General features: G+C 40.0%; 1 protein-coding gene across 1 annotated transcript in view; it reads left to right on the top strand.

The window, feature by feature from the left end:
- Positions 1-26,925, top strand: part of nol11 (nucleolar protein 11) — a 40,746-nt gene extending 13,821 nt beyond the window's left edge. The window contains exons 7-18 of the mRNA XM_048555508.2: positions 1,019-1,216; positions 5,625-5,701; positions 6,371-6,494; positions 6,939-7,051; positions 7,518-7,595; positions 10,325-10,509; positions 12,707-12,832; positions 13,868-14,098; positions 16,756-16,834; positions 19,762-19,854; positions 22,261-22,368; positions 26,682-26,925. Of these exons, the coding sequence (XP_048411465.1) occupies positions 1,019-1,216; positions 5,625-5,701; positions 6,371-6,494; positions 6,939-7,051; positions 7,518-7,595; positions 10,325-10,509; positions 12,707-12,832; positions 13,868-14,098; positions 16,756-16,834; positions 19,762-19,854; positions 22,261-22,368; positions 26,682-26,795 (1,526 nt within the window). The 3' untranslated portion in view covers positions 26,796-26,925. The remainder of the gene's footprint in view (positions 1-1,018; positions 1,217-5,624; positions 5,702-6,370; positions 6,495-6,938; positions 7,052-7,517; positions 7,596-10,324; positions 10,510-12,706; positions 12,833-13,867; positions 14,099-16,755; positions 16,835-19,761; positions 19,855-22,260; positions 22,369-26,681) is intronic.
- Positions 26,926-27,344: the final 419 nt, after the last annotated feature.

Below are 27,344 nucleotides of genomic sequence, written 5' to 3' on the forward strand. Positions count from 1 at the left end.
TGAGTAAGGATAGCAAGGAAAACGAAGCACTTCCTTATGGTTCATCTGTATTCTACATCCCTTCACAGCTTCACATTAGCACATAATTGAAGCCTGTGTTTACCTTTTTAATATTGATATTTCATTGCTACCTGTTTTTAAGAAGTGATTTTTAAACAGAAGAAATAAGAGCGCAAAGAGGCTTTTTAGCCCCTCAGTCACATTCTGTTGTTCATTAGTGGCTGATTTGATTGCCTTATCTCTGCTTCCCTCCCTCCAAATAATCCTTGACAAACAAATATCTGTGTAACTCGACTTGCATATTTTTAGTGATTTTTGCCATCACATCCCTGGAGAAGACAACTTGTAATACTTCTGACCCTTGGAGGGCACCCATATTTTTTTGAGTGCCCCCAGTTCTAGATTTCCCTCATGAAAGGAAACCTCCTCGGTGTCCACTCTTTCAAGAGCACCCGGCCTGCCCCAATTGATTGCATTCCTGGAACTGGACAGAAATATCAGAGAAAGTGGATGTGAGGCATGTCGGATCCACTGCAATTCTATTAATTGGTGGAGCAGGCACAAGGGACTGAATGGTCTATAGCTGTTTCCGTTTCTTGTGGTCTTGTGCCTGAGATTCCACAAAATTGTGCTATATTTCAAAGTGCCCCTTATCAAATACAATCATTATTGCCATTTCGGTTATAAATGACTTCTCAAAAGTTATAATACTTTTGCGGAAAAAGCCACGTATTTAAATAACTATTGATTTACCTATATTAAACCATTTAGCCCACATTTTTCTGACACAAGTGAGCAGCAGCAACTGATACTTTATTTTGCTGGATGAAAAATCTGTGCCACTGTGCAGCAACCACATCATGTCATGACACAGTAAATGTGTTGTTGATTTTTATATCTATTTCATGTTGTTCCTTTGCCACCAAGAGAGCAATTCCTGTTACTGAATACATTTAAAGAGAAACATATGCAGCTTATGTACTCCAGAACTGAAATGTTTCCCCTCTCTTTGATTCAGATTCCAATGGCTGTATCTACAAGATGCCTTTGTCATTAAACAGGAATTCAAGTGATCAAGAGCAGGTTCTACCTCAGTCACTACTGCTGAAGCTGCCAAGTTGTGAGGAATCATTAGACCATGCTGCTGTCCTTTTCCTGGATGAGACTCATATTGCTGTTTTAGGAGTTCCGCATTCCCATCAGTGCACCGTCAAAGGTACCTGTTATACCAAATTACTGATACATATATGAATTTGACTACGAAAATGCACAGTTAGAGACATGAAACATCAGAAGATTTGGATTGTGCGTTTGTGCCTGAAGTGTCTGTGCTAATCTGTTAATTTTGATGCATTGCTGATAGAAGCATAACAGAATTAGAATACACCATTAGTGCTGTAGACAGCTGGCTTTGGAACATGATTGGTGGATTATGAGACAGAGCTGGTACCTTGGCTAGTGGCATTGTGGCGGATCCATCTATGGCATGGGAGAGAATGATTTATAAAGGTGGTATCTAGTTGACAGCACAATCTGGTATATTCCCAAGAAGGTATGGATGTTTTCTTTTACTCTATTGAATGCGTGGAAGATGCTTTTATAACAGTTAGGGAAAAACTGCATCCTACAGAGACAAACTGATCAAATATGCTATAGATTGCAGGTGATGTCAAGAAATAGCAGTCTTTTATTGCTTCAGGCATTTTATTCAGGGTGTTTACAATAGGTTTGAATCCTAGTCATTCCTGATAACAAAGAAAATTACAGCACAAGAACATGCCCTTCGGCCCTCCAAGCCTGTGCCGATTGAGATCCTCTGTCTAAGCCTATCATCTGTTTTCTAAGGGTCAGTATCCCTTTGCTCCTGCCCATCCACGTACCAGTCCAGATACATCTTAAAATACACTAATGTGTCTGTGTTTACCTCCTCCACTGGCAATGCGTTCCGGTCACCCACCCACTCTGTAAAGAACTTTCTGTGCATATCTCCCTGATGTATCAGTTGATCTTTGTAGTTTGTATGGCAACTTGAAAATGCGTTTCTGGACATTAGAGGTCACATTTAATTTCTGCTGGAGTTCCTGTGCATAGCACTTGATCCCTGAGAACAGAAATGTATCTGTCTCTCCTTCGGGTGGTTTTATACTCTTGGTTTTGTATTGACTGCAGTATTCGACCCCTAAGATTACATCACCAGGTAATTTGTAGCTGAATTCACAAGTTGTTTTCTGGTGATTTCATTCACTAGCAGAGACTGTGAGGCAGTTGTGGTTCACTCTAGTTGTGTAATCATAGATGTATACGGTCCATCAAGTCTGCACCAGTCGTTTTAAAAAAATCTGACTACACTAATTTCATTTTCCAGCTCTTGGCCTATATCCCTAGAGGTTGTGACAATGCAAGTGATTATTTAAATACTGCTGAAGTGTTAGGAGAGTTTCTGAGTCAACTATCCTTTTCAGGTGGAGTTCCACACTCCCTACCTTAACTCACCTTTGAACATGTTCCCTTAAATCTACGTCTTCTGGTCATTGACCGTTCTATTAACAGAAAAAAAATACTTTCCTAACCACCCTATCACTGCCATTCATTATTTTATACACCTTTATCAGGTCTCCTCTCAAGTTGTTATGCTCCAAAGAAAATAATCACAGTCTATCCCTTATTTCTTCATAGCTCATACCGTCCAGCCCAGGCAGCGTCCTGTTACATTTCCTTTATACCTTCGTAAATGCAGTCACATCTTTCCTGTAATGTGGTGACCAGAACTGCACACCGTATTCCAGTTGGGGCCTAACCACTGTTTTATTCAGTTCCAGATTATCCTCCAGCCATTTGCATTCTATGCTTGGCAAATAAACGCAAGTTTCTCATATGTCTTCCTAGTTACACCTGCCCTGGTACCTTCAGGGATCTGAGGATATCCGCACCAAGGTCTCTCTGGTCCTAGGTACTTTCCAGGGCCTTAACGTTCAGTGTAATCCTTTGTCTTATTAGCTTTTCTTCGAGGGCATTACCTCCTACATTTCCAGATTGAATGAATTCTGTTTTCCACAGCTGTGTCCAGCTGACTGTTCTGTTGATTTCCTCTTACAGTTCGCAGCTATCCTCATTATTTACTGCCGTACCAATTTTGTTTGTCATGTCTGAGCCTCTTGATCATACTCTCTATATTTCAATCTGCATCATTAATGTACACCGCAAACAGCAAGGCCCCAGCACTGAATGCAGCCGAATCCCACTTGAAACAGAATTCCAGCCACAGAAGTATACCTTTAGTATTACAACCTGCTCTCTGTCTCCCAACCAGTTTTGGATCACATGTGCCATTTTGACTTGCATGTTAGGTGCTCTTGTTGTGCTGACTATTCTGCCATGCGGGATCTTGATCAAAAACCTTGCTGAAGTCCGTGTGCACCACATCAAATATATGACCGTCATTACCACTCCTGGTTATCTCCTCAGACTTATCAAGCATGACCTTCCTTTAACAAATCCATGCTGACTGTCCCTGTTATATCACTGAAAGTCAGAATATATCTGACTCTCAGATCGTTGGAGCCACTTACCCACCAATTGCAGTTTGACTTTTTTTTTATTTTTTCTGGTCAATTCATTTTTATGGTGCTGCATCCAGTTCTGTTTGTAACTTGTATAAATGCATTCGATGAGAATTTAGGCGACATGGCTGGTAATTTTGCAGACGACACCAAAATTGGTTGTATAGCTGACAGTGAAGTAGATTATGTAAGATCACAAAGGGATCTCGGTCAATTAAGTCAGTGGGCTGAGGAGTGCCAGATACATTTAGCCAAAATAAATTCTGAGGGATTGCATTTTGGTAAAAGAAACAAAGACAGGACTCGGACAATTCGTGGTTGGGCCCTGGGTAGTCGTCTTGAACAGAGATACCTAGAGCTGAACAGCACAGTAACAGACTCTTTGGTCCAACTTATTCAGTCTGACCAGATATCCTAAATAAATCTAGCTCCATTTGCTCATATCCCTCTAGACCCTTCCTATTCCAGATGCCTTTTTAGGTGTTGTAATTGTAGCAGCCTCTTCCACTTCCTCTGGCAGCTCATTTCGTGTACACACCACCCTCTTTGTGAAGAAGTTCCCCTTTAGGTCCCTTTTTAATTTTTTACCCTCACCTTAAACCTGTGCCATCTAGTTTTTGACTCCCCTGCCCTAGGAAAAGACCTTGTTTCTTTATCCTATCCATGCTCCTCGGGATTTTATAAACCTCTAAATTCAGGTATATAGTCCTTTTTGAAATTTGTCACAGGTAGATAGAGAGATTAAAATGTTTAGCATGCTTACCTCCACTGCTCAACCCATTTGAATATAGGAGTTGGGGTGTCATGTTGAAGTTGTAAACAATGTTGGTGAGACCACTTTTGGAGTACTGTGTACAATTCTGGTTGCCTTTCCGTAGGAAGGATATTAAATTGGAGAGGGTTCGGAAAAGATTTACCAGAAGTCGCTGGGACTGGAGGGTTTGAGTTACAAGCCAAGGCTGGGTAGAGTGGGACTACTTTCACTGGAGCATAGAAGGTTGAGGGGTGAACTTTTTAAAGAAGTTTAAAAAGCCATGAGGGGAATAAATAGTGATTAGCAAAGATTTTTTTCCCTAGGTTGGTGGCGTTCAAAACTAGGGGACATATTTTTAAGGTGAAAGGAGAAATATTTAAGAGACTTGTGGGACAGTGTTGTTCAAATGTGGAATCAACTCCCAGAGTAAGTGGTAGGTGCAGGTGTAGTTACAACATGTAAAAGACATTTGGATAGGTATGTGAATAGCAAAGATTTACAGGAATATTGACCAAACACAGGCAAATGGGACTAGTTTAGTTTGGGAAACTTGGTCAGCATGGACAAGTTGGATCGAAGGGCTTGTTTGTGTTGTATGTCACTATAATAATAGGACAACACTAGCAGTTTGTCTGACAGTCCTCCAGTCTTCTGGCATCTCACCTGTTTCTCAAGAATTTGAAAAATTACTGCACTTTGATACCTCATATCACGCCTCTCTCAACAGCCTGGGAAATGTCAGGCCTGCGGATTTATCCACCTTAAAATTTCCACCCAGTCCTTCACCCTGACCTCTACACCTATACTTTTATTCCTGAATCATTCTTATCCATAATTATCCCAAATCAAACTGAGTAATGGACACTATTTCCAGAATGCCCCCTTACTGATACAGCATCCAAATGTCTGGGCTCATTTCTGAATATTGCATCCAGAGCTGCTCACTCCCTTGTTAGGCTTCCAAGGCTTTTGCTAAAATCTTCTGTATGTAACTTAAGAATTTTGCTCACTCACTATCTTATACACTTAAGCTGTCCCAATTAGTGTCAGAGGAGCTAAAATCCCCAATATTACTGCCTTATTGTCCCTGCATCTTTCTGAAATTTCATTACGTATTTGATTCACTATTGTATCCTGACAGTTTGGGGGTTTGTATGACATTCCAACAATGTGTTTGCCCACTTTTGTTTTACTTCTACTCATCTCTTCTGATCATCCTTCCAGGATATCATCCACTTTCAGTTAGATAACTGATTCCTTGATTTGCGTTGTACATTTCATAAAGAATTTTACTTATCATTTCCTTTCAGATTCTTTGAGTATCTGGAATACCAAGTTTCAGACACTCCAGGGATGGATGGAATTCCCAGATGGAAGCTATGGTCAGGTATCTTACTTTTCTATGTATCCTTTGATTTAAGGAGTGTGATTCCTCTGTTTAAATGCTGAATATTGAAATGCAATTGTGCATCAAAATTGTCAGTCTTACCTGGCATGCTTTATCCTTTTAAAACTACAAAAAAGGGTTATTCACATCAAAGACATTGTGTAGACCTGCCCTAAGTGGGGCATGCACCTCATTTCCAGTCTTACTGTCAAGTTACCCCCGATAATTGGTCACATATCCTGCACCTCATGGTTTGTTGTCTGAGTTCAATCCATGGGTTATTTCAGATTGAAACACATCACCTTTCAGAGTTTGCATCGTGATCCTTTAAAGTGGAGAGCTTAGCTTTTTCCCTTTCGTTGTTAAATAAAATGTATCGCTGTAACTGATATATCACAGGCACAAGCATCTGTTGGAAGGGGGTTGATTCTATGTGTAATCACCTTTTAATCTGGTGATGAGTAGCAGTAGGATCCTTTCCTGCTGTAAAGACGGCTTGATCAAAGTCGGTTCATAAGTGATGTGGTGTCAAAGTGGACTTTGATCCTTCTGAATTGGAAATGGTGGGTGGAGATGAATTTTAGAATAGGAATTTTAGGAAATCGGCAGTAAGGAAAAGTTCTTGACAGTTGTAGTTTTCTTTTTGTTGAAGTTTTTTTTATTCTTCAGTTGTGGTGTTATTATGGGAAGATCTTTGTGCCTCACGGAAAGGTGCTGACTGTGATCCCATTTACCTGCGAAACTTCTTCCTTAGCAGCCGTCCTTGGCAAACTGAAACAGCAAGATACTGCAGGTAGGTTCCCATGTTTAGAAGTACCAGAATTTTGTGTTATTCTCATTACATTGATTATTGTTACTGTGTTATTGTTTTACATGTATTTTGACTTTTTTGTCTGTGCTGATAGGCTGATTTTTTGAGACAAATTTCTCTCCTTGTTCCTGGGTTGTAGACTCTGTGCTTGAGAATGATATTTGGCTTGAACACAGCATCTTCTGTGTCAAAATAGCCTACCTTTGTATTCTGACAGCCAAATGCTCAATTAGACAAGATGAAAAAAGTACTACATTTTTGGAAAATCCTCAAGTCATTGAATCACAGGTTCTGCCACTTTCCCTTTTCATATATGTTTATGTATAGAGCATACTTTAGTTTGCAATTATTCTTTTAAGTTAATTTGACAATTGATATGAATAGTGTCTAATTGGAGCTTTCTTCTTGTCTCTTCCTCCATCAAAGTAAAAGCTATTTCCAATGTTGTGAACTGGAATAGAATGCTTCATGATGAGCAATTTGCTGAGCTGGAACGAACTCTTTCACTCCCCCTTGCTGAACGACAACCCACAAGAAATGTAAGCATGTGCTTTGACGTTTGAAAATACATGTTGTGTTTTCCTGTGAATTAATTTTCTATATTGAAAATTTATTTGTGGGATTTGTTTTTGCAATGTTGTGCTTTCATTTAAGGATTTTCCACTTCCTTTATTTTTATTCCATTTAAATTCTTCTTTGGTGAGCCCAATCAGCCCCGAAATGTTAACTGTTTTTTTCTTTCCATGAATCCCTCCCTCGGTTGGGCAATATTTTGGTTTTATACCCTTCGTGATTGTGCTGTATTAAAGTCAACATGTGAAATAGGATAGGGTGTCAAATCAGTATTCCATCATTGTCTATGTATTTTCACCAAACAAGTTAACTTCAAATTGACCCCTGAATGTCTGTTTTTAATAACTATCTCTGGATATGTTGTCCTTTAGTGAGAAAGCTCCAGAAAAACCTGTGTATTTAGATGTTAATTTTACATTTTCTGTGTTATAGCTGAGAAGCAGAAAAGGCCAGGTTGTCAGTCCTCCGTCACAACCCATCTCTCTGGAACAATTTCTCCATGTGGTTCAGGTAAGCAAATGATCTAAAGATTGACCTTGTTATGTCTCAATCTGTTGTTATTTTCTCACTGTTCCCCATTCAAGATATATTGGCCTGAAAGATGTGTGAGTTTTTTTGAACTTCTTTTAGAGGTAGCGTTTTAAAGCTCTGTTTCAAGGTCATATTCTTTACTTAAACAATTTTCCATTGACTTTTGCAAATAATATGATTGCTTTTCAGTGACACCCCTCACAGCAGCTGCAGCAGTCCCTCTTTCACTCCCAGCTATTTGCTGTATTCGATCATGATAGTAGCACAACTTTTCCACTAATTTAGAATATTTACTGTGGTTGTAATTAAGTCTGCCAGTCTAATTTTGATTCTATTTGAACTGGTCTAAGTATCCTGAAAGTAATACTTTCAATATGTCAGATCAGACTGAAGTGCTCAATTAATTTACTTGTTTCTCAGATGGTTACTTCACGTAGATGAAAACTCACTTCAAAAAAATCTTTGTGCTTTAATGTTATTTCAATCCATGTAAAGTAAAATTACATTTTTTACCAAAAATGAATCCATATTGCAAAATATTACGTTGACAGCTACTGTCATTGTCACAGACAGGGATTACAGTTATTGAATAAAGTTCCTAATAATTTGTACTTCTTTTGTGTAACTAAGTTTTAAAGGTAATGACTAGCGAGTTTTGAGAAGATTTGTAGATCAGGTTGAGGTTCTGGATGTGAGTTTGCTCGCTGAGCTGGAAGGTTAGTTTTCAGACGTTTCGTCACCATTCTAGGTAACATCATCAGTGAGCCTCCGACGAAGCGCTGGTGTTATGTCCCGCTTTCTATTTATCTGGTTAGGTTTCCTTGGGTTGGTGATGTCATTTCCTGTTCTTTTTCTCAGGGGGTGGTAGATTGGCTCCAAGTCAATGTGTTTGTTGATGGAGTTCCGGTTGGATTGCCATGCTTCTAGGAATTCTCGTGCATGTCTCTGTTTGGCTTGTCCGAGGATGGATGTGTTGTCCCAATCAAAGTGGTGTCCTTCCTTATCTGTATGTAGGTAATTACTTTAGCTCTTTACAGCCAGGACAATGCAAACCATTCCTGACTTCAGAGGACTTATTTCCATCTGTCTGTTCTTGGTCAAAGGCATATAGTTGGGAGCAATCCCAGAGGTTGTGTATTGTAAAGCCCTCTTTTCTTTATTTGATACTAAAGAATTGCAGTATTATCCTGGCTTGGAATAATTCAGCTCCTATGTAAATGGTATTGTCATTTAATTGCCACCAGCCACCGTAATTGTTCTATTCTTTCAAAAATGGTGGGGAAATGGTGTGTAACACCAAGTGACACAGAAGCTCGGCACGTGGGGATCATCGCAGACCCATTGCAGTTAAAAATGTAAGTTACTCATTATTGCCGCATCTGGTGCGGGTTTGGCCATTTCCCAAGCCTCTGTCACAGCAGTCACCAAGCTGTTAACTACTTGAACTGGAGATCAAAGATGGATCGTGTCCACAGGAACACAGTGTACAAATCTCTGGATAGCAACGGGAGAAAGTATCCACAGAATCCCAGAATTTACAGTGCAGAAGGAGTGCCATTCAGCACATGGTGCCTGTATTGTCTCTTTAAGCATCATCCTCTAGTGCTCACCACCTCCTTTTACCCATACCCTTGCACACTATTTCCATCCAAATATCCTTTAGAATGCCTCCATTTAACCTGCCTCATCTACATTTTGCAGGCAGTGCATTCCTTACCCTAACCAGCCACTGAGTGATTTTATTTTTTTTCTCTAATCACTCTTGCTTCTTTTGCACATTATTTTAAATTTGTGTCTGCTATTCTTGATCCTTTTAAGAGCAGTAGCAGTTTCTCCTATCTACTCTATCCATCCCACTTGTGAATAAGACCTCTATCAAACCTCCTTTCAGCTGCCTCTTCAAGGAGATGGACGACTGGCCCAACCTCTTCAGTCTATCCTCACAACTGAAGTTTCTTTCATTCCTGGAACTGTTCTTGTAAATTACTTCTCTCTCCAATGCATACAGATCTTTTCTATAATGTGGCATCCATCGCTGTATATAGTGCTCCAGCTGAGGCCTGTCAGCTGTCTTGTACAAGTTCAATATTGTTTCCTTGCTGTTGTTCTCTATGTACCTATTAATAAAACCAAGGACACTCTGCTCTATTAACTGCTGTTCACCCGACCTCTACATTCCAAGATCTGTGCACGTATATATCTAAATCTCTCTGTTCCTGCACCCCCTTCAGAACTGTACCACCTATTTTATGTGATACAGTCATCTTTGTTTTAACCAGCACCTTATGAACTAGCAGTCAACCAGGGAAAATTATATGCTTGAAGCACTGGAAGTTTACTGTATTACTGTGATCTCCACAATATCTGAGCAGTCAGCTGAGGGTAGAAGTGAGAGGGTTCTTTGCTGAGTTGCATTATTATTTACAGCATAAATCACAGATTAAAAGTATAATAGTGAAATGTGTACATTTGTTACTTAGAGTGTATCACTACACAGATGATGTGGACCTCTTGATCACTGGCACACTCCTGGTCCCATTGGTGTTGTTAGTAAAAGGTTTGCTGTAATTCAGTCTTCTTCCATCCAAAGTGCATGTCTCCCCTTTTTTTTCAATGTCCCATAATGTCTGACTTAAATTATTTTGTAATGTAATTTATAGGTATAAGTATTATATTATTGTCAAAAAACTTGTTCTATTCTTTCATAGACCAGTGCAAAAGAGGAAATAGATGAACAACTAAAGATGATATTAAGAAACCTGCTGGAATCCAATGCTCAGCTAATTATTTCACAGATTGCTACAATCCTGGTAAGCAGGTGTAAGACGCAGGTGAAGTTCTACCCCCAGAAAGCACTAATGAACATTGTAAAGACACAGATGCTCTCTTACAGGTGAGAATTCTCTCTCAGATACAAGCCAAACACCACTACTCATCAAAAAAACAGATGTATGCTTTTGTAACTGAGCAGCAAGTCAGTTTCCTTTTTGAAATGAGCTAAACTCCGATAAGCTCCTTGGCTGGATTTGTGCTATAACCCAACACCCCCCAACCTTGGGACCAGGCTGGGAGAGGAGATGAGGGGTAGATTAAAGGTGGGGACGCCATAACTATCTGACCTTCCCATTGCTTTTAAAGGCCATTTTCGGGCCTCCTCCAGAAGCAGATATGATAGGATAGAGCTTGGAAATGCTATCGCCTCGATGGTAAAAGCACCACCACCACAAAAACATTACCACACCCCAGCATTTGCAATCAACCCACCCTTCTGCTTGGGGCCCACCTGATTGTCCCTTGTGCTCTCTGACTCCATTCACATGTATTTGGGCCAACTCCTTGGATACAGTGAACACAGGATCTGCAGTAATCTGAGCAGTGACAACCACTTCAGGCAATTGAAAGATGTACAGTGATGACTTCTGTCCTTTGGGTTGACAGCTCTTTTTTTGGAGGGAGGGAAAGGGCAGGATATAATTTTTGACAGCTAATACTCCCGCCGCCTCCTCCTCCTCCTCCCCCCCCCCCCCCGAAACGCCTTTACCCTATCTGAAAATATATTTCATCGTTTATTTTAAGTAATGTGTAATGACAGAATACTGCAAATGTTGAAAACTGGAAAGATGAGTAGACACTACTGATAATACTCAACAGGCCAGGCAGTTTTTGTACAGAGCAACAAAGTTGACATTTTTGGTTGGAACTTCAATCTGAATGTTAACTCTGCTTCTCTTTTTGTCTTCAGTTGCTGGGTGAGCTGCATGTTTCCAACATTTTCTGTTGTCTAATTAATTAATCAGTGTGATCTGTAAACAGTCTGCAACTGCACCAACAAACTTATGTCAGAGCTGGCAATTCTACTGCTGAAGAACTTGAACTTAAGGTGTATGGCTCTTGAAGTAGATTTTATGGAGGCAGCGTGGTGATGGAAATTGTGCTGGAATTTCCTTGGACTTGAACCATTCTGAAAAGGAGAAATTGTTGTTTTCACAGCAACAAGAGAGATGAAATTTTCCAGTCCTGGAAACTTTCAGTGAAATTCGTGTGATAGATAAAAGGCAGTTTTCCAGTGCTAATAGCTGGCTTTCGAAATGAATCACATATGAAAGAGCCAAAATGTGCCAAAGATGCATGGCAAACCTGAGGAAAGGGAAATTTTTAAAAACTTTAAAAAAAGGACTAGTAAGTTAATAGAGGGAGAAAACAAACTGAGGAAAACTAGCAGATAATATAAAAACTGAAAATAAGGTTTTTTTAAAAATGAACCTGTGGAATCCTTCATGAAGGTTGGATCACTCACCATGTACAAGGTTGAGAAAGAGATTTTTAATTAATAAGCAAATCCAGGATTTTGGGTTAAAGGCAGGAGAGTGGAGTCAAGGATTATCAAGATTACACATGATCTAGCTGAATGGCAGAGCAGGCTTGAATGGCAGAATTGCCTACTACTTCTCCTATATTTTATACCAGAAAAGAAAACTACATCTAATAGGGTACAGTAGGTGTGACAAAAACTCTAAAATTCATAAAATGGTGTAGCACAGTGCAAAAACTGTTTGGCTTCTGTTGCAAAACCAGGAATGTTGGAAGAGCAATTAAATTAGTCATGATCTCTTGCCTTTCCCTGTAGCAAACATTTCAGTTTCAAGGATTTAACTAATTCATTTTCAGGAAGTTCTATTATGTTGAATCGGCTTCCACTAGCTTCAGGTAGTGAATGGGCGGCACTTTTTTAAAAAAAATCCATCTGATTATTTTATCAATTTACATTTGTGCACCCTGGTTATCAATCCAAGAGGCTGCAGCATTTCAAAAACTTGCACTTACTTTGGGAGGCAAAATTATTACAAGAAATCTTATTTTCACGATAATAGTTGATTGCCTTCCATGTGAACTATGTGCTGAGGTCAGCACTTTTTTTTTAATAAACACCAACTCTGAATTTCTTGGAACTTAACTGTAGCTGTGAGATGGACAGTACAACTGGGTTTGGGCAGGTCTAAACCTCTGCCTGTTTGCATTTAATTTTGGTAGAGGTTGCGACTTTCTTTGCAAACAATTGCAGTCCTGTAAAATTATGAATTGTTTCTTAGCTTATGCCCAGATTTGATGGGAGTTGCGTTACAAGAAGCCGACTATTCCCTGTTGCAGTTCTGCCTTCAGCAGTTCCCTGACATCCCTGAGGCTGTTACTTGTGCCTGTTTGAAGCTTTTCCTCAGGTAGGTATTAAGAATTGAAGTCTTGCTGTATGAAAACGTATGACATAAATATTTAACCAGTCTTGTTTAAAACGTTAAATCTGTTCACTTGCAGGTTCTCTGAAATTAGTTCCAGTGGAACCATGTTTGGTCATCTTAGAAATGGCTAATTATGTTTGTTGCAAATGAAAAGCTTAATGAAGTCACTAAAGCATTTAATAACTTTTCATATGAAACTGGGTAGAGTACTTTTGGTACCAGGTACACTAAGGTTCTTGGATTTGCTGTATTTACACAGTTGGTCTTTTAGCCTGTACTTGGCCATCTGTAATGACATATAGGCTGTCAATCTATTAAACATTTGAACTGGCTATCGGCCTTAGTATAACTAGGATACCAGAAAGGGCATTTCATCAGTTAAGCGTCTGTTTGTATGTAGGCAAAGAAAATCCTCCAGTCATCAGGAAAGTAAAACCTATAAGAGTGGACTCATGAGGTCTCTCTGTGGCCTCAGTTATGAGCATAAACTAAAGTAGTCTTCTAGCAACTGCTACTGCTGTGATTGCAGAGCTCATGCAGCCATGTTTCCAGAACAGTTCCCCACATGACCAATACTTGCAGAAAGCACATGAACGCTGGCAGTGATAATGGGAACTGCAGATGCTGGAGATTCCAAGATAATAAAATGTGAGGCTGGATGAACACAGCAGGCCAAGCAGCATCTCAGGAGCACAAAAGCTGACGTTTCGGGCCTAGACCCTTCATCAGAGATGAAGGGTCTAGGCCCGAAACGTCAGCTTTTGTGCTCCTGAGATGCTTGGCCTGCTGTGTTCATCCAGCCTCACATTTTATTATCTTGGAACGCTGGCAGTGTCTGACCAGACTCAGTTCAGCGACTGCTTATAAATTGAACAGTTTTTTGACCAGGAAATTGTTTCAATTAACTTTCTAAGAGAATTTCAAGTTGCTTGTTGTTTGTATTGATTTTTATTTGGCATCTTCCTGATAATGGACATTCAGCTTGGCTGAAATAATTTTTTTTTAATTTTCCCTCAGTGCCAATGATTCTGATCTGGAAAATATTCCTGTGGATTTACGCAGTGTACCCTCGTATGTCGAATTGGATCAGAATCCATCAAAAGCACAAGACAAAAAGGAGATTGTAGAGAATGGCTTCAGTCCACTTTTGCTGGAAGAGGACAGCTGTGATGGAAAACAAACCCGTGATCCTTTGCAGACCAATGTAAAACCCACATGTCCAGTAAGCCTGAAAAGGGCAGCTTTGCTGTATCCATTTTACCAATTCGCAAAAAAATGTGTAAGGTTAAAAAGGTGATACATGTGATAATATTTGTCTCAGAACTAAGGAAATTTTTTTATTAGAGATAGTAAGAACTGCCGTTGCTGGAGTCAGATAAGTATGGAGCCGGAGGAACACAGCAGGTTAGGCAGCATCAGAGGAACTGGAAAGATGACGTTCTGGGGCATTTCTGACCGAAACGTCAGCTTTTCTGTTCCTCTGATACCCAGCCTGCTGTGTTCCTCCGGCTCTACACTGTGAAACTTCTTTACTGTTGTGATATGCTAAAAATGAAAGAAAGCCAGGGGCTTGGCCACAAATTCCCTCTTGTTTTTTCCTCGTACTGTCTTCAGGCAAACCAGTCAAGCACTCGAGCTTGGCCTCTTCCTTGTCTTATGAAATTTTTTCAATAAAAATTAGTGGTATTGAGTGAAGAATTATGAGATGAGCCATTCCCAATTACAGCATCCCACAACAGTTTACTACTTGCATTTCCACATGAGATACCATTTGGGTAAAGTGTGGAATGTGGGGAAGTAGTCTTCTCCACTGTCTTCACATTTCCCCTCAGGAATAGTGTATGACCCATAAACTAAAGGACAATGTGGTAGAACGCAAACTTTCGCAAAAAGCCACAGTAAAGAGGTGAAACCGATTTGCTAATGACTGTTTGTTTGTTTGTTTGTTTCCAGAGATAGTGAACTCCAAAAGAATCCTGTGCTGCTTCAAATGTATAACTTTAAATGCACTGTCAAAACAAAAATCTTAACATCACTAGTTTTATAGCCAAATCTGATCATTTGTGTGAAATGATTGTTATATAAAGCACAGTTCTGCAGGATTTGGATTGTGCAGAGGTAGTTAATTTATTCAGCTAAACCCAATTAAAACAGCATATTTGTAATAATTTGGTCTGTACCTCAGATCTTTGATCATACGGGATAACCGAGTACCATTTAAAATGATTTCCTCAACTTCCCTGATTCTTGATTGGGTTCAGCACCACACGTTGTAATGAGCCATTTAGGTCAAATTATTTCAAGTTGATCTTCACAAGAATAGCATTTGGGGTAATTGTGACAGTAGGTCTTGCTGGGATAGAGACCACAAAAATCATGGTTTTAACCATCTGTTCTAACTGCTAAAAATACTACTATCAACTTCTAGCGTTTGTTTGTGAAATTAGTGTATACTATGTGAGCTGAAGGCTGTGGACGACTCTAGGGCATTCCCCCTCAGTAAGTGGTCGGTAAATGTTTAGTCCACGAGTCTCATGATAAGTGGCCACTTGGATAAGATTTCAAAGGTTGACATGCTCCCCAACAAGGGGGATCCCATCCTGAAGAACGTAAAGTATGTGTGACCTGGTGGGGTGCATATATACCAACAATCATTTGTAGGCTGAGCCTCTACAACATGCTACTAATTTTAGGGGCTCACAATGGCAGTTATCTAATATAGGTAGGAGACAATTTGTAACAATTTTGCATTTGAGTAAGGCAGCAGTTTAAATATGGTACATCTTTAATTAGAAAAGGAAAACATACAACCCATAACAGATGCAAAAACTTCACTGTCATCGTGCTGTGCTGTAGAATGCAGAGGTAGAGGCATATCGCAGATATCTTGCTGTCTTTTTGTGATGGTCTTTCATGTCGACTGTCTTTGTTCATCACATGAGCTGACATAGGAAAACCCTTGGTTGTGGCTTCCCTGACCCACCCCAAGATGGTGTAGCTCGTCTCCTGGATTATCTTGTCACTTACTCCCCACCTAAAGGTAAACTCTCCATACTTTTACTGGGCCATAGGGCTGCTCTCTGGTGGTTTAATCTGAGGGTCATCTGAGGAGAAACGTTCAGAAGAAAAGTCCTTTGTGATAACCCAAAGTTTGACAGTTGAGCACATGCTGTTGGCATCACTCTGCATCGCAGGCGAGCGATCCAGCAAACTGACAGCTCCCTCCTCTCTCTTTTTCCCCCCCCCTTCATCTTTCCTTGTTAATATACCTTAATTTTGGGGCTGCCCATCAAAGCTAAGTAGAAACCCTCTTGGCCAGTAACTGTGCAGCTATTAATTATCCCAGGATAGCGATTGTTCCCTGGCCCATCTCCATTTGAAACTTTTTCATTCCTTCTAAGAACAAAACCACCATATTTTTCAACAGTTTGCAGTAGAAATGGAGAAGGGTGGGACCTGATAAATGTTTAACGTTGGCCATAACGTCATTCATTCTTATGACCTCTCCTCTATTAACATCTGCAGAATAAGTGTGAATAATATGCAGTTAGATGAGGTCTCATGCTACACGGGAAATGCCGATTACAACATGTTAAGTCATGGATTTCAGGGGGCCCCAATTTCCAGCATTACTGATTCTTTGCAACCCATCAGTCTTTCTGTTTGTCTTCCATTCTCTTGCCTCACACTCTGTTGCTGATGTTCCTGTCAAGCTCTTGATCAAGAGAAGCTATGTAATCTATCTTATACTTCAAATGGATTAAGGGTGGTAGTTCGAGATTGTTTTCAATTTATATTTGTATATATGTAAGAGACTCTCTTTTTCACACTGACTTCTAGTTGTAAGGTTTCCTGCTATACACCCTGGTTGTTTGCATGAAACTTTCTTTAACTGCACTGCACAGAAATGAAATTTTGCTATCGTCATACAGCGAATCCTTCCTTTTGCCTTTCCTGAAAGATCTTTCTGTTCCTCAAGTGATGGTGAGTATATGCAATACAATGTAATACCGATAAGTTGGATATTTCATCAATTATGTAAGCCAATGCACATTAATTTGAATGTTGTTGCCTTTTTCCTGTGTTTGACCTGTGCGGAAATAGTGGATCCATTGGTTACAATGTTCCAAAATTCCCTGGACATGGGAAAGGTTCCAGTTGAATTGGAAAAATGCTCATGTAACCCCCTTATTCAAGAAGGGAGGGAGGCAATATGTGGGAAATTACAGACCAGCTAATTGAACATCTGTTGTTGTTGGCAAAGTGTTAGACCCAATTATCAAGGAAGTAAGATAAGAACATTTGAAAAGTCAAAACGCTATCCATCAGAGTCAGCATGGTTTTATGACAAAACAAATGATGTTTGGCTAATTTTCCAGAGTTCTTCAAAGATGTAAGAAACAAAGTGGATAATGGGGATCCTGCAGGTATAATATATCTGGACTCCCAGAAGGCATTTGATAAGGTGCTGTACAAAAGGTTAATTCACAAGGTTGGATCGTATGGGATTAGGGGTAACTTATTAGTTTGGATAAGTGACTGGCTGATGGACAGAAGACAGTCAGGATAAATGTTTTATTTTTCTGGATGGCAGTAAGTAACTAGTGGATGCCACAGGGTTCGGTCCTTGGGCCCCAACTGTTTATAATCGACGTGAACAACTTGGCTACAGGAATAATAGGGTCTATAGCCAAATTTGTGGACAACACAAAAATAGACAGGACAGTAAATTGCAATGAGGAAGTAAGAACCTTACAAATGGATATAGATTGCTTTAGAGTGAGCCAAAATGTGGTACATGGAGTTTGATGTGGATAAGCATGAGGTCATGTATTTTGGTTGGAAAAATGGGAATGTGAATTGTTATCTGAATGGGGAGAGACTTTGGGGTGTTGTGATGCAGAGGGATCTGGATGTCCTTGTTCACGAGTCACAGAAAACTAGCGTGTAGATACAGCAGATAATAAAGAAAGCAAGTGGAATGTTGGTTTTTTATAGCTAAAGGAATAGGATATAAAGGTAGGGAAGTATTTGTTGTAACTATACAAGGCATTGGTGAGACTGCGCCTGGCGTATTGTGCAGAGTTTTTGTCCCCTTATTTGAGGAACGATGTGGTGCCCTTGGAGGCAGACAATAGACAGCGGGTGCAGGAGTCGGCCATTCGGCCCTTTGAGCCGGCACCACCATTCATTGATCATGGCTGATCATCCGCAATCATTATCCTGTTCCTGCCTTATCCCCATAACCCTTGATTCCACTATCTTTAAGAGCTCTATCTATCTCTTTCTTGAAAGCATCCAGAGACTTGGCCCCCACTGCCTTCTGGGGCAGAGCATTCCATATATCCACCACTCTCTGAAGAAGTTTCTCCTCAACTCTGTTTTAAATGGCCTACCTCTTATTTTTAAACTCTGTCCTCTGGTTCTGGACTCCCCCATCAACGGAAACATACTTCCTGCCTCCAGATTGTCCAATCCCTTAATAATCTTATACGTCTCAATCAGATCCCCTCTCATTCTCCTAAACTCAAGAGTATACAAGCCCAGTCGCTCCAATCTTTCAATATATGATAGTCCTGCCATTCCGGGAATTCACCTTGTGAACGTACGCTGCACTCCCTCAATAGCCAGAATGTCCTTCCTCAAATTTGGAGACCAAAACTGTGCACAGTACTCCAGTTACGGTCTCACCAGGGCCCTGTACAGCTGCAGAAGGACAACTTTGTTCCTATGCTTAATCCCTCTTGTTATGAAGGCCAGCATGCCATTAGCTTTCTTCATTGCCTACTGTACCTGCATGCTTGCTTTCATTGACTGATGTACAAGAACACCCAGATCTCGTTGTACTTCCCCTTTACTTAACTTGACTCCATTTAGATAGTAATCTGCCTTTCTGTTCTTGCCACCAAAGTGGATAACCACACATTTATCCACATTAAACTGCATCTGCCATGCATCTGTCCACTCACCTAGCCTGTCCAAGTCACCCTGTATTCTCATAGCATCTTCCTCACATTTCACCCTGCCACCCAGCTTTGTCATCAGCAAATTTGCTAATATTACTTTTAATGCCTTCATCTATATCATTAATGTATATTGTAAATAGCTGTGGTCCCAGCACCGAACCTTGTGGAACGCCACTGGTCACTGCCTACCATTCCGAAAGGGACCCGTTTATCACTACTCTTTGCTTCCTGTCAGCCAGCCAATTTTCAATCCAAGCCAGTCTTTTGCCTGCAATACCATGTGCCCTAATATTGCTCACTCATCTCTTATGTGGGACTTTATCAAAGGCTTTCTGAAAGTCCAGGTATACCACATCCACTGGCTCTCCCTTGTCCATCTTCATAGTTACATCCTCAATCAATTAAGAGGAGGTTTAATAGATTGATCCCAGAGATTAGGGATCTGTCATGTAAAGAGATTGAACAATTTAGTCATATACTCTCTCTGGAATTTAGAAGAATGAAAGGAGATCAAATTGTGGTATTCGAAATGATAAAAGGTATACATAAAATAGACTTGGAGCAGATGCTTCCTCTGGTGGGGCATTCTAGGATGACGGGTCCTAATCTTTAGGATAAGGGGTAGCAAATTTAAAGCAGAGTTGAGGAGAAACTTACCTTTCCCAAAGGATTGTGAATAAGTGGAATTCACTACCTCAAAGTGTGGTGGATGCTGAGACAATGAGTAAATTCAGGGAGGAGTTACACAGATTTTTAATTAGTTATGGTTTGAAGGGTTACGGGGAGAAGGCAGGAAAATGGGGTGAGAAACATATCAGCTATGATCAAATGGCAGAGTAGTTGACCTAAGTTGAGTCATTCTGATATTTGCTATTGTTATGGTATGTGGATGTTCCATCACAGACTGCAAAGTCATCTTAACAATTTTTCTTCCTCCCTGCCCAGTTATTCCTTCAGTATATGCAGTATCTTTATGCAAAGCATTGTGAAACTGTCAATGCAAAACTTCCAGGGTCAAGGATTCCCACAGTCAACCAGGTATGTAAAGTCTATCATTTCTTTGCTTTATTTGTTCCTACAGGCTTCAGTCCAGCACATGCTGTTAGAATTGATTTTGTGTAGCTTTTCATTTTTGATCAATGATTTTAAACAATCATCTTGCATTTGGAACACTGTCAAATTTACACCAACTCATTTGTGATAGCTTGTGTTAAAAGCGGAGGGTGACCCTGCTGTGAGAACCAAAAAAAAATCTGAAACACTCGAAGAGGAGCACCTATCCCTGTCATCTATAAGAGGAATTGGAAAAGGTGTAACCTGCCTTTCAGCAATTTGTAGTGGTAAATTAAAATAAATCCCTCACGCTCAGTTTACAATCAGCAAGTAACAATTTACTTATCCAATTCCAACAGTGAACAAATTAACTAACTATTAACAAACTGAATAAATCTCTTCCAACGACTAGCTGTTCCCAAATAAAATAAGATTTTAATGGTATGCTGCTCTAATAAATATGAGTCCCTCTTTACATATAAAAAAGAATTTAGTCTCTTGAAATTACATGCATGTTATGCATCTTCTGGAATGCTCTGTGCCTTTCTTGCTGATTCTTCTGTCAGGAGTATTAACTGGTTGCACTGTAGGTATCTGTTATTTGGCTGGCACTTTGTCCTAAGACATACAGGAGGCTGTGACAGCAGAGGGCTGTTAGTTCTGGCAGATGGCAGTTAGCACTGGAGCTATGTCCAACTGTCCCCTTTTTATACCCTTGATGACATATCAATACTTGTTACAATAGGATTGGTCCTTTCTTGTCAAAACCATCAGATTTAAATTTAATTTTTTTTTGGTATCTAAGTGCCTGGTTCAAATTGATTGGCTAACTTCAAAAGCCTTGGTTTAAAAAAGAAACTGCTGCTTCTCTGGTGCTGTCCATGTACCTGCAAACTGTCAACCTGCTGCTCACGGACATCCATTTTAAATCTCTAAGTGTAGACATAGCACATCTTTTTAAATGATCACACAATACTTTGCTCTCTAACATTTTACAAACACCAAATTCTAACTTCCCACCTCCCAATCCACAAGTACTCTACTCAACTTGGTAACAATTGTTTTAGCACAAAAATGCAAATTTGCAATACCTCTGTGTGAAAGGTTTTGGTAAACCCAATGTAGAAAATGGGCCATTACTTGTACAAAAGGTTTGTCATCTTGACTGAGCCATACATTTGAGTGTGGGACATCCTGCCTTCAACCATTCGCTTGATTTTGTGTTGCCAGCAAATGGGTAATGTGAAACTGTGTTGTCTGATTATTGAGGCAACTTGCATGGATACGTTTGAATGGAGGTTGGATAAGTGCATGAAGGAAAATGGGATGGAAGAATGTGCTTATATGGTTAGATGAAGAGGGGTGGGAGGGAATTCACATGCATTATAAACAGCAACATGGGCAAGTTGGGCTGGTCTGGTTTGTTTGTACTATAAATTCTACGTAACAATTATGAAGACCAGAAAGACATCTGGTTCATTCTGCACCTGTGTTGAGTGTGCAGTACTGTCATGATTATAGTACTGGATTAGCAATCCAGAGGTCAGAAGTTCGCAATTCCATTACAGCAAAAAAAGTAATTTTCAGCCTATCTGCAGAGAAGAAAACCATGGAAGCAGTTGTTTGTTGCAACAATATGACTACTGTTGTACTATCCTTCCACTGACCCAGACCAGTCTTTCCTTTGGGTATGATTCTTATTGTTGCTGAAATGGCCAGTTGTCATTGAGATATACAACAAATTGCATTTGTAATACCTTCTATGTCGTAAAAAGGTACCAAACAACCTTATACAATTAAATGCTAAGCCAAACCAGGTAATCAAAAGCTTGGTTCTTTGTTCTTGCATGAAGTGTGGCCCCCATGGGCAACAAATGCTTATGTTGCCAATCCCTAATTGTCCTTGACTTGAATGCCTTGCTCAACCAGTTCAGACAACTCCCAAGAGTCAACCACATTCCTGTGACTCTCGAGTCCTGTGTCGGCTAGACTGGGTGAGGTGGCAGATTTCCTCCCCCAAAGAACATCATCAGTGCAGTAGATTGGCAGAGAGGCAGAGGATGAGGAATCCTCTTTAGCACCTCTGCCAAATCACTTCTACAAGGATCACAAAGGTTTAGGGCAAGACCCACCACCGGTTACTTGGAGCAACTCGGATGAATAGTAGATGTACTGTGTCAGTGTAAAGTATATTGTACTTGGTGCAGTTAAGCAACAGAATCATGTTATTTGTCCTGAGCAAATACCCTGCAAAGAAAACTGATGTGCATGTTTGTCATGGCAGTTTCAGTAAGTGGGTCTGTTTGATGAGTGTCCAGTGATGCTGAGTAGAGAGATTACTATCATTGTTTTGAAGTTGCGAACAGTGACTAACCAGTGCCACACTTTCAGGTCTTGGACTGGATATCTCTGTTGCTGGATGCTCACTTTACAGTGTTGGTTATGGCAAAAGAGGCTCATGAATTAATTACCCACCTTCACAAATTCATCAGATCACAGGTATGAGACACAAAATACTTTCAACACATTTGTTTATAATCTTGGGTACCAGCTAATATTCATATCTGGTTCACTGAGAAGTTAGCTTAAGTGCAATGAGCATTCTTCTGGAATACCACTTGTTGCATTATTAAATGTTCATTTTGTTGAAAAAAATCAGTTCCTTTGGCCTGGTGTGTCTCAACTGGAATTTTTTTTATACAATCCCTACAGCCTGGAAACAGGCCCTTCAGCCCAACAAGTCCATACCAACCCTCAAAGCATCCCATCCAGACTCCTTCCCCAAACCCACCTAATCTACACATCCCTGAACATTATAGGCAATTTAGCATGGCCAATCCACCTAGCCTGCACATCTTTGGACTGTGAAAGGAACTTGCGCAATCACTGGGAGAACGTGCAGACTCCATACACACATTTGCCTGAGGGGGAAATCAAACCCAGGTGCTTGGCACTGTGAGGCAGCAGTGGGCTGAGTCACCGTGCTGCCCACTAACCCTACCTCCTGGTCACTGGGAGGCGCAGTGTGGTCCAACAGTGCTCTTCTGGTTGACTTCAACCTGTCTTTTTCCCCAACTCTCTTTCTCTGTACTTCCCCCCCCTCCAGAGGGATATTTTTTGTCCCATGTCCTCTTTCCTTCAGTTAAATCTCCCGAGTTCAGGCACCTAATTTTCATCATGCTCTTCTATTCACTCTCCATACCTCTTAATAGTTTTGTTCAAGTAACTGTCCAGTTTCCTTGTGACGTAATACATAAATTGTATTTTATTGACTGCTTATGGTGGGGATTTTAACATTTTACTTTTAACTTCTAAAGTTGTCTTTCTCATTTTATCCCTTGTTTTCGTATTAAATTTATGCCCTCTGACTAGTTTCCTTGACCAGTGGGTATACTGTATTCAGACACTTGAATATTATTCAGATTTTTGAACATCATTCGAATTTACAAGATCAAACTTGCTGGTTAATTTTACAAAATAAGAATGGTGGATACTGAAGTTGTGAAAGGTAGTTTTGTTTTTTGTTTCACAGATGCTGTCAAATCTGAATATTTCCAGCATTTTCTATTTTGTTATTAGAAACTTTTAACACCCTCAGTCCTAATGAAAGAAAACTTTTATCCCAATTTTAACCTGGTAGTCTTTACACGTTAGCTGCTTCTTTTACTTCCTTCCTAAAATTGGTTTCTAAATTGTGCACACTTGAGAGATCTGAAACAAATTTGATGTTGCCACCACTTTTTTGTTTTTGTTGTCTGTTTGTTTGATACAAACAAGAAAATTCCGTTTTCTGCCTTTAGGATTTCATCAACTTCTTGTGCCTCATTTAATCTACTTAACATTTTAAGATGCTTTAAAATGGAGTAAAGTTAAGGTTTTTGTTTCCCAGTTATTTATGCTTTTATCTCTATTCTACTAATTTGTCTGATTCCTCTACAGTATTGCAATGCTGGCCACAATTTGCTAAACTTAGTCATAAAGTCATACCTCACACAAACTGACCCTTCGGCTTAACTCGTCCATGCCAACCAGGTTTCCTAAACTGAAGTAGTCCCATTTGTCTGCCTTTTGCCCATATCCTGCTGAACCTTTCCTATCCATGTACGTACCCAAACGTCTTTTGCATGCTGGAATTGTACTTGCCTCTACCACTTCCTCTCTCAGCTCATTCTGTGCATACGCACATATCACCTTCTGCATAAAATTGTTGCCCCTCGGGTTGTTTTCGAATCTTTTCCCTCTCACCTTAAACCTGTGCACTCTAGTTTTGGATTACCCTACCCTGGGGGAAAGACCTTGGGTATTCAGCCTATCCATGCGTCTCATGATTTTATTAATCTCAGAGAGCACCCCTTAGCTTTCTACGTTCTAGGGAAAGAAGTCCTAACCTATCCAGCCTCTCCTTGTAACTGAAGCCCTCTAGTTTCGATTAACATCCTTGTTTATTGTTTTTGCACCTATTCTAGTTTAATAACATTGTTCCTATAGCAGGGCGACCAGAATTGTACACAGTATCCAAATGTGGCCTTACCATTGTCTCGTACAGTCGTAACTCCTGCACTCCATGTACCCTGTCTACCTGTTACGCCACTTTCCAGAAGCAATGTAGCTCACCCCAAGACCTCTGTTTGACAGCACTCCCCAGGGGCCTACTATTAATTGCGTAAGTGCTGCCCTAGTTTGTCTTACAAAAATGCAACACCTCGCGTTTATCCAAATTAAACTTCACTCCTTGGCCCACTGGCTTAGTTGATCTAGATCCTGTTGTACTCTAAGGTAACCTTCACTGTCCACTTTACCACCAATTTTGGTGTCATCTACAAACTTAATAACCATGACTCTATATTCTCATGTAAAGTGTTGATATAAATGGTGAACAACAGTGGACCCAGCATTTATGACCAGCCATGTGCCACAGGCCTGCAGTCTGAACATCAGCCCTCTATCTTCACCCTCTGACTCCTACCATCAAGCTAATTTTGTATCCAGTTGGCTACCTCTCCCTGGATTCCATGTGATCTGTACTAGGGGCCCTGCAGTTTCTTCCCCAGCTTCTCAATATCTGGGATACACGTGATTCAGGTCCTGGGAATTTATCTGCCTTTATGCGTTTTAAGACCTCAACTTCCTCTTTTGTAATATGGATTTTTTTTGAAGACACCACTGATTGATTATTTCCCAAGTTCCCTAGCTTTCATCTACTTCTCCACAGTAAATCCTGACATGAAATAAATATTTAGGATCTCCCCCATCTCCTGTGGTCCGCACATATATGGTCATGCTGGTCTTTAAGGGGCCTTTTCTGTCCCTAGTTACACTCTTGTCCTTAATAGACTGTAGAATCTCGTTTTGGATTCTCCTTAATCTTATCTACCAATGTGCTCTCCTCCCCTTTTTGCCCTCCTGATTTCCCTCTTAAATGTACCTGCTGTACTCAAGAGATTCAGTGCATCCCAGCTCTGTGTAACTGACACGTGCATCAGTTTTCTGGACCAGCTCTTCAATATCTCAATTCGTCCAGTGTTGCTGAATCCTGCCAGCCTTGTCGTTCACATGAGCAGGATTGTACTGTCCCTGAACACTCATTATCTCGCTTTTGAAAGCCTCCCACTTGCCACACGTCCCTTTTAATTATGAGCAGCCTCCCCCCCAGTCAACTTTTGAAAGTTGTTGTATAATACCATTAAAATTGGTGCCCCAATTTAGAAATGTAACTCGTGGATCAGGCATATCTTTTCAAAAACAATTTTAAAACTAATGGAATTACAGTCACTGGTCCCAAAGTCCTCCCCCACTAACACTGCCGTCACTTGCCCTGCTTTTTTCCAAGCGGAAGCTGGATTTTGTCCTTTCTGTAGTAAGGCAATTTACGTATTGATTGAGAGTTTTTTGAATGCAATTAACAAATTCCTCTCCATCCAATCTCTTCACATTATGGAAGTCCCAGTCTATGTTTGGAAATTTAAATTCCCCTCCTATAACAACCGTATTATTCTTACAGCTTTCTGTGATTTCCCTACATATGTGTTCCTCAATTTCCTGCATCTTGCTTCACTGGACAATCCCCCAGGAATATCCTGTCTAAGTACTACCATGATATTTTCCTTAATAAAAGAAAAAATCCTTTTGTCTAGGGAGCTTCCCTTTACCCCGTCTATTCAGACTTCCAAACTGTTCTGGAACTTCTGTGATATCCCCTTGATTCCAGGTTATTTTTGTCATGGGTGTCCTTTTTATTAATTACCAATGCTTTTTAAGGCCTTACAAGTGCACCCGCTCCCCACCTCTGAAAAAGAAAACTTTGCAATCATCCTCTTTCTTCCAAACATTCTACAAGATTGATCTTGATAATTCAGGAATCCATACTGATGGGCTTCATTAATTTGTTTCTGCAGGCATCAGTTAAGATGGAGATAGGATAAGCTGAGCATATGGAATTAAAACTGTTGATCTATTAAGCAGGTGAAGATCTTAAATTTGATCTGACCTAGCAGGTGGAATTATTTAATATGGGTCGCCACCATGATCTTTCCAAACTTGGAGCTTGATCAGTTTCAAGCCAGAATCAGTTCAGTCTTAAAATTTGAGGAATGGCAGATCTAAAGGTTCAATGTTGTGAGTCTGAGTCCATGGGTGCAGCAGAAATATTTATAAATGGCAGGAGCCACTCCAAATTCATTAGTATTTGTATTCTAAACTACAGAAGCAAAAAAAAGGAAATTGCTGCATGTGCTACATGGACCAAGTGATCTTAAGCAGAATTAGAATTCTGGTAGTTACTAACTTTTTCTGACATTTTTTAACTTTGGCAGGTTAAATTTTATTCTCAGCTCAGCAAGATTGAGGGAAGTCTTCAGAATCTACATCAACTCAAACCAAAGAAGAATGATGGACTGTACTCAATTGAAGTGATAGAAATATTTTAGTGTACAAATCTGTTAAAGAAATGTATGTAATTTTTCCAATAATTGCTGAGTTATATTTATAATATGAAAATATTAATTTCTTCAAATATTTGTGTTGTATTTCGCTGAAATAAATGCTACTTTTCTTATATTCTTCAAGTCTGTATCTGTTAGCCTGCCTGCAGCCTTACCCTTATGCAAAAAGAATGCCTGAATGTCATTAGGCATATAAGGCAGAAAGGACTAGGTTATGCTAATAATGTAAAAGTTTAAAATGAGGGAAAGGCAAATGTATGATGTTGAGATGCAACCTGTCATAAACAAACTGGAAGCAGCTTCTTTAAGGTAAACAAATGTTCGGGCAGTGGTAGACATTCAATTAAAATAGAGATTGAACTCTCAAGCCTCGTGCCTTCCCTGCTCCCGTTTGGTTTTTGCAATGTGGGTAGTATGGTTAAAATGACCTTATGCACACTTTGCTTATATTTTACGTCTCAGCCAGTTTTAAAAAAATACTTAACTGCCAAAAAACACAACCAGAGCAGTTCTGGTCACCTAATTAGAGCAAGG

The sequence above is a fragment of the Stegostoma tigrinum genome, chromosome 22 (genome assembly GCF_030684315.1).
Source record: "Stegostoma tigrinum isolate sSteTig4 chromosome 22, sSteTig4.hap1, whole genome shotgun sequence".
NCBI lineage: Eukaryota > Metazoa > Chordata > Chondrichthyes > Orectolobiformes > Stegostomatidae > Stegostoma > Stegostoma tigrinum.